The sequence below is a fragment of the Montipora foliosa genome, unplaced genomic scaffold (assembly GCF_036669935.1).
Source record: "Montipora foliosa isolate CH-2021 unplaced genomic scaffold, ASM3666993v2 scaffold_401, whole genome shotgun sequence".
Lineage (NCBI taxonomy): Eukaryota > Metazoa > Cnidaria > Anthozoa > Scleractinia > Acroporidae > Montipora > Montipora foliosa.
This window is the reverse complement of record NW_027179703.1, coordinates 405,001-412,500: the sequence shown is the minus strand read 5'-3', so window position 1 is coordinate 412,500 and position 7,500 is coordinate 405,001. Positions and strand designations below refer to the sequence as shown.

The window sequence follows — 7,500 nt, the reverse complement described above, 5'->3', positions numbered from 1 at the left end:
ACCACACAAACTAGTCGTATTAAGGTATATTGTGGATGATTTTGGGTCATTTTGGATGGTTTTGTTGGTGCTTGTAGGTGGTTTTGGCTGGTTTTGGCTGGTTCCATGTAACACAAACCATGAAGTATAATTATTTTTAACCCTGGAAAAATAGAAGAGACATTTTATCAAGCAAAATTAATCTACATGTAGTGTTTTTTGTATTGTTTTATGATAGTATGTTCTTTAGAAGCAATATTAGCTACGATCTAACAAAATCAATTTTTTTTGTGAATGTCAATCCTCGCTTGACATCAAAGGTCTTTCGGTCACAAAAGCTTGACCACTTTTTTGGGAATTCATCTCCTGTGGGAATATATCATCAGCTCTTTTGACTTTTTTGAAACTTACCTTGTAAGGTAAAGATTATTTATTTAAAAAAATGCCCTTTCAAATGAATACCCTTTCGTCCAGTTACAAGTGGAATCAAAATAAAAGAAAAACCTATCCTCATGGGAAAATGTTTGTAGAGGAGTGCCACGTGACAAGCCTGAACCAGGGTCTTTCTCCTCAACGACAAAGGAGGCAGAGAAAAGAAACCCTGGGAATCAGGTTGTATGCTTTAAGTGGCTGCCAGTCATATGGACACAGCAGCTGTTTATAGATGTGTGCTACTATGTAGCTGAAAGCAAACTATAGCTGTAGTTGGTTGCTCAAAACATTTTTGTTAGCTGTTTGAACATTATTTTTCTAACAATGGCTGCTTTATTTTTACATTTAGCTATTTTTCATTTATATGCAGGGTTGGAAATGCTGCAGAATCAGAGCCACCTTAAAGAAATTAATCAGAGATTTAAGGTGGCTCTGAATCCGCTGTTTGTTTTTGAGATATGTGCAACTAAAGACAAAAGAAAGGGTGTTATTACAGGGCTTTCCTGTTGTCGCGGTGACTTACATGTATTATGTCACAATTATAATGAGTGCATCTTGATCAGGAATAATTGGTGTTTTTTATGGTACTTATAACATTCCCAACACGTGATATAGCGTTGTAGTGCCAAACTTTCTAATAAGAATGTTACTTGAAATCTTTGAAACTGGCTTGAGCAACCTTGAGATTGGCTAATTCAAGGAAATTTACAAGGGTTCCCAGTGTACATGTAGTTTAAACTATTTATCTGCTGTATCTGTGTTGAGTAACATTTTCTCTACAGCACATTTTCAAGGTATTTTAGCATAGATTCTTCGGATATCTCAGGCTCTGACTCGTTATCTGACACTATCCCTCATCATCTGCTTCATTGTCACCCTTATTATTGAACTGAACTTCAGCCTCTTCTTTCTCCTCTTCTCCTGGTTCACCAAATACTTGCTATGCTGGCTTTTTGTTGTTGTTGTTGTTGTTGTTGTTGTTATTGTTATTGTTGTTGTGGTAGTGCACTTACTATTATATCACCAGGCTAGTGTGTGTGCGCCAATTTCCATTGCTGAATTATGCTCTTAGATTTGCATATTAATTCCTTGTCCTTATGAGCTTGTTTGTTCACATGGTGTAGGTTATGTTTTTGTTTCCTTATACCTGGTTTTTAATTGAAACTTAAATAGGTAATAATTATACAGGTCAAGTAGGATAAACAAAATGGTTGACTTGGTCTTCATCCTCAACCGTTTATACTTAATTAGGTAGAAGTTTTGTATCGTGTATAATTATGTACTGTGTATATAATATTTTAATCATAACTATTATAATAATTAGCTATGAGGAAATAAAGTTGATGTCATTAATTTTTGAGTATGTACAGTCAAACCTCGATCATCCGGGACTGGGATGAATAGTCCGGATAATCAAGAGTCTGGATCCATAATCGGAAACATGAATGTTAATGAGCCAAAAACAAAACTGAGTAACTTAGAGAAGAATAACATTTAATTAAAACAATCACACATCGTTGCTGGAAAAACTATTAATTAATGGTTACCCAATAATTATCTGCTCTAAGTCTTTACGTTTTTACATTGGTCTATAATGCTGAAGTAAATCAGTTTTCTACACCTGTAACACCGTACTCAATTGACAAATTGTTTTTCTTTTTCTGCTTTTTCTAATCCCATAATAATTGACTGTTTATCTTTTATGGAAAGAATTGATCACTTACGTTTTGGACATGATGAATTCGTTTTGACGTGAATCTACTTTGTGTACTTCAAACCACATTTGTTGAGCTATAATGTAGCGTGGAATTTCATTTTGCACTTAGCAACTGACCAAATCTGAGCCAATGAAATGCACTGCATTAGTTATGGCACGTGTAAGCATGAAACATGTACAGATTTGTGTTTTGAAGCAAAAGAAATTCAATTCGAACCAAACTTTCACCTCATAATTTTGAAGGAAAATTGTTCTGCAGCAGATCATAAGATATGACTAATTAATATGCATGAAAAACTGGGACCAGGGAAGCAAGGCCAGATAATCGAAATATCAGGATAATTGAGGTCTGGATAATTGTAGTTTGACTGCACCTGTACCAGGGAGAAGATAAGCAATGTCACAAGTTCAGTACAATGTATTTTTAAATTACTCTCCCTGATGAGTTCTCAGCAGCTGTAGCACATGCATTTTAATAACATGTCTTTGATCCTACAATAGTATGTTGAAGAAAAATTGTCAAGAAGGATCCTTGAACAAGCAAGAAAACAGCAAGATGAACTGGAGGCTGAATTTGGAGCAGGATCTGGATCAGGGAAGCCCTTAAGGACGGCTCAGACGATACTTGGTTCTCGTGATCAGGATGGGCTAGATGGTGATGAGTCAGACTCTGAGGACAATGAGGAAGATGTGAAATCACCAGCCAGTGAACAGTTCTATGAAAACATTGTAAGTGAACGTTATAACTCTGAACCCAAATGAACATTGTAACATGACTGTCAAATTTTGGCAACAACTTGTCTTCCTTAAGGCAGGCCTTCTGATAGGGTGCGATTAAAAAATGCAAATTATGCCAGTTTTTCAGCCTGAGGGCAGATTGTGCGATTAGAAAGGCCAATTATGCGATAAATAATGTAAATTATGCGATTTTTTTCTCAGCAATTTTAAGCTTGTTTTATACGGTTTCAGGTTAAGAAAAACACTTTTCTGCTGCCCTAAAGACATTTTGAACACAAAGGAACAGTAATTATATGTATCTCGATCGACATTAGTTGGGATAAATAAAAAAAAGTAAGGTCTTCTGCACTACTGGTGCACCACGTTAAAGGTTGAAAACACACAGCTAACATGCCAAATGAATGATCAAGGTGCTTGTCAACCACGAACTTCCGAAGATGGTCAATCACAATAGGGCCATATACCCCCATTTATACGGCTTTTTCTGGCCGTGGCTTACAGAAGAATCGAATGTTCACCCCGTATAAATGGTACAAAATCTACGTTCACGTCTTTTTCAAGCCGCGGCTTATATTGACCTGGGAATATATATTCGTATAAATAGGTCCTTTTGCGTATTTTGTACACCGTGGCCAGAGTAAGCCGTGGCTTATTTTCTCTCGTATAAAAGGCCCTAATATTGCACGACGAGAAAAACATCAGTCCATCGTCCATGTGGAGCGTGCCTGTGAGGTACTTTCTTGCTCGATTGTGAGCTGTCAGATCGGGCGGAATGTGGGAACTTCCTTCTTCGTCGAAGAAAAAGCGAGCGTTTTCACAACAAACTTATCCATGAGTAAGTTTTTATCAGTTTTCAACGAAAGAAACTAGATTTTGCCGAAAAACTTACAACTTCGCTTATTTTTCACAAATCTCTTCTATAAGAGAAGGCAACTGTGTTATTTCAGTGGTGTGTATATAAGGGCGTGTTTGTGAACTGCACATAGAAGGAGACTCGTACCAGGTCCCCGACATGAAAAATAAAGCCTTGAACTTCGAATGTTTACGAAATCGAAGGTGACAAAGGTTTTTTAGCCTTTTTTCCAAGATAAATCATCTTAAAAATGGCACTTTTATACAGGAATTTCTAAGAAACTTCTTGATTTATGTTTCATTTTATGAATTTTGTGCGTCCTTTTGTGAATTATGCGATTTTTCATGAATTGTGCGATCGGATGCGATTTGAGGTCGATTGTGCGAAATCGCACCATCGCGTAATATCAGAAGGCCTGTTATTAACAAATAAAGAAGCCTTGACTGTGCTCTGTTCTGTTGTAAAGCATGCAGGAAGCGGCTAGAGCATGAAAGAAGTGTAGGGGGAAACACGAGCCGATAGGCGAGTGTTTCTCCCTACTTCTTGAGTGCTCTAGCCGCTTCCTAAGTGCTTTACAACAGAACAGAGCACAGTCAAGGCTTCTTTATTTGTTTTATGATAAAAAACAAGTAGTTTTCTTCAAAAATTCTACTTTATTTTCAAAGCGCGCGCTGCTTGTGGCGAACTGAGATGTCGTCAGCACAGTGCTTTATACTCTGATAAAGCACGCTACTTTGGACCAATCAGAGCGCTTGTAAGAATGTTTAAGATTATTTGATTGGTTAATGAAACAAAGGCTTGTCAAAACATCAATCAACTGGAAAGTGGCTTGACAGAAATCACACAAAATTCGAATTTATGGAAAAACAAGTGTCTCAATGTTCGGTTTCAGTCCGTAAAAAACAGCAAAAAAGAGGATCTAAATGATTAAGTTCAGTGAAAACCGGCCGAATTGTTGCCCATGAAAACCTGCACGTTTCCGACATGACAACTGGAAAACAAACTGTTCATTGCTTGCGGCTGGAATCTGAAAACCTGTTGGGAATTTTGTAAATGAAGAACTCCAGCGTGAGGACTTTCTGAGCTTGAAAGAACTGCTGGACCGGGCGACGGTTGAGGTCTTCCATCCAAAGCACTTGACAGAATATCTGAGCAAGCCTTTAACTGACAGCTTCAATAATACCCAAGGTAAAATTCGGAAATTCATCTGGCGTTTCTGCGGATGATGGCGTGAGCTTTCGTTTGTTCCGTGCTTTGTACTCTCATAAAGCACGCTGTTTAAACCAATGAGAGCGCGCGTTATATAGAAACTTTATTATAAAGGTCAATACAGTAGTTTTTTCAAAGGTATAGACATGCCATGCTCTTTTGTCTGTATAATCCCCTGATTTGATTCACTACTTGTCAGTAAGCTTGCAGGGCATAATTGCAAGTTATAATAAATTTGAAGAAATTTAACACTTTCACCCCTAAACCAGCCCAAACCAGCCATACTTAGTATTTTACTCTGTCTAACGCTAGACGATTTTACTCATCAATGGGGAACCCAAGGAGTCAATGGGTTAATCAGTCACTTAGACTGCGAGCAGTCCCTTCATAAATCATTCAAGCGGCCTGCTTTTCTTAGGCAGTCGTGTTTTGTCCCGCAGTTGAATAGAAAGACTGAGGGAGGCTTGGGAAGAGGAAAGAAAAAAGGAACTGCACCCATTGCTCTAACCGTCACGTTCAGAATTTCCCATTGCACCAGCAATCGGAAATTCAGATTGGTCCGTTGACAATGCACTGCTGTCAGATTTTTTTGACGAGTTAATTACATCTTGTCAGATTTTGCTTCGATTATAAGCACAATATGGCTTCTGCGGAAGATTTCGTTGAACACAAACAAGCACTTATGTCCAGGTTTGACCCTAATTAGATGCACGCCCAATTTTGACATCCAACACAAAGTGTCCCTTTAAGTCTAAGCATTTGCTAACTATTTTCAACAATAAGGTCAGGGTAAAGGTTAGCGTTATTTTTAGCTTTGGGTAAATGCAGCAGTTAATCTTCACTTAAAGAGCAGCATTTGGGGGACACTTTGTGACATAAATTGTTTGTATTCTGAGACACAAGTGATGTTGAAGTTGGCTAGAAGAGCAAGAGGACACTTCGTGACGCTTATTGAAATCCGCGTGCATCTAATTAGGGTCAAACCTGGACATATCTCCAAACAAGAGCAGAAACTTGCGGTTGAAGCTCCTATCGGGCAAGTGTGTTATGGCTGTGCTACCAACTGTTTTCGCGAGACCATTATTTATGATAGCTTTGTCTATGGGTGACCGAAATCAAACGCCATCTGATCGTGGTAATCATTCCTTGTTGCAGCATCACTGAAGACCAGATTCAGTCGAACGATTATCTACATGTATGCAAGGATCATAGTTTCACGTGATATCTATGGGTTGTTGCCTTCGAGAAGAAAAGAAATTTGTTAAGGGAAACGGCTTCAAGCAAGTGTTGAGTCATTATTTCTGCAGAACAAGCTCTGTCTTGACTTCAGATGTCATGATTGAGGAATCGTCCGTTCTAAACTAGAATTTGTCCTTGATGGTTGTGCACGAACGTCACCATCAAAACTTGCCAAAACAATCCAAGATTCAATTTAACATTATTTTATTCTGCAAATCTAGCAAACATCTACCCGTAGGCCTCTCTCTTGGCTTTTCTTCCGCTCTTTTTACCGGGCTTCTTTGGAGTGTCACTCATTAAATTCAAAGTACATGTAAATAATAATTTATAGTAGTTTTTCTGCGGTTTCCTTTCCGAATAGTTGATTGAATTTGACATGCACATAGATATTCCCACGCCGTTATTGAAGTTATTTTGAGTGTTTATTTACATTAGCAATAAAAAAGGCGGAACCATCTGTCATATCACTTTCACTAATTAGAGTAACAGATTTGGTCATTCTGAACACGTCGGTTAGAGCAATGGGTGCAGTCCCTTCTTTCTCTCCCCTTCCTAAGCCAGTGCCTCGGTCTTTTTATTCGTTTGCGTGAGAAAACACGACTGCCTCAGAATTAAAGCAGGCCAACGATTTGGGCGACTGATTTATGAAGGGAGTGCTCACAGTCTATAATTCACTGAGAAACTATGTCCCATTAGTGGTTAGATTAAAAATACATTAATTTTACAATGTAAGTACGATTATACGGTAACTTCCTAAATGTATCCTCTATGGTGCTTTGAAATTACATTATGTACACTGTATGCTAATGTACATGTACTGTATAATTATTTGCACTGTGTTCAGAAAAACGTTGTGCTACATGTAATTCCATGATCTTAGAAATAATTTACAAGTTGCTCTTCATGTCAAAGTTAAAGTGGATTTTATCATAATTATTCATGGTTATTAATTTATTGCCTCAATTGTTGGTTTTATTCTGTCACTCTAGGAGGTGGATGAAGAAGATGAACAGGAATTTGAGAAGTTTATGTCAAAAGATGCACCAGTCAGACGAACCTTGGCTGACGTGATCATGGAGAAGATACAAGAGAAGAAAACAGAGATTGAGAGTCAAATGTCTGGTACAGTATACTGTTAGTATGACTTCATTCCTTACATGTAGATACTGTATACGTGTGCTCTTACTTGTTCCACTTAGATTGTATCCTATCATTTTTATTAAAGGAATTAAAGTGATGAAAATATTGGTTTCTGTAAGTAAATTTAAAAAATACAACTCAGCTTGAGTGATTCCAATTTCTTGGGGATCTATGGTATATACATGTATATAGT

At 37.7% G+C, this 7,500-nt stretch overlaps 1 protein-coding gene across 2 annotated transcripts in view; it reads left to right on the top strand.

The window, feature by feature from the left end:
• LOC137988007 (bystin-like) overlaps positions 1–7,500 on the top strand; it is a 28,343-nt gene that overhangs the window by 5,818 nt on the left and 15,025 nt on the right. For both annotated transcript variants that reach the window (XM_068834076.1, XM_068834075.1), the window contains exons 2-3: positions 2,630–2,857; positions 7,157–7,289. In XM_068834076.1, coding sequence (XP_068690177.1) covers positions 2,630–2,857; positions 7,157–7,289 — 361 coding nt within the window. The remainder of the gene's footprint in view (positions 1–2,629; positions 2,858–7,156; positions 7,290–7,500) is intronic.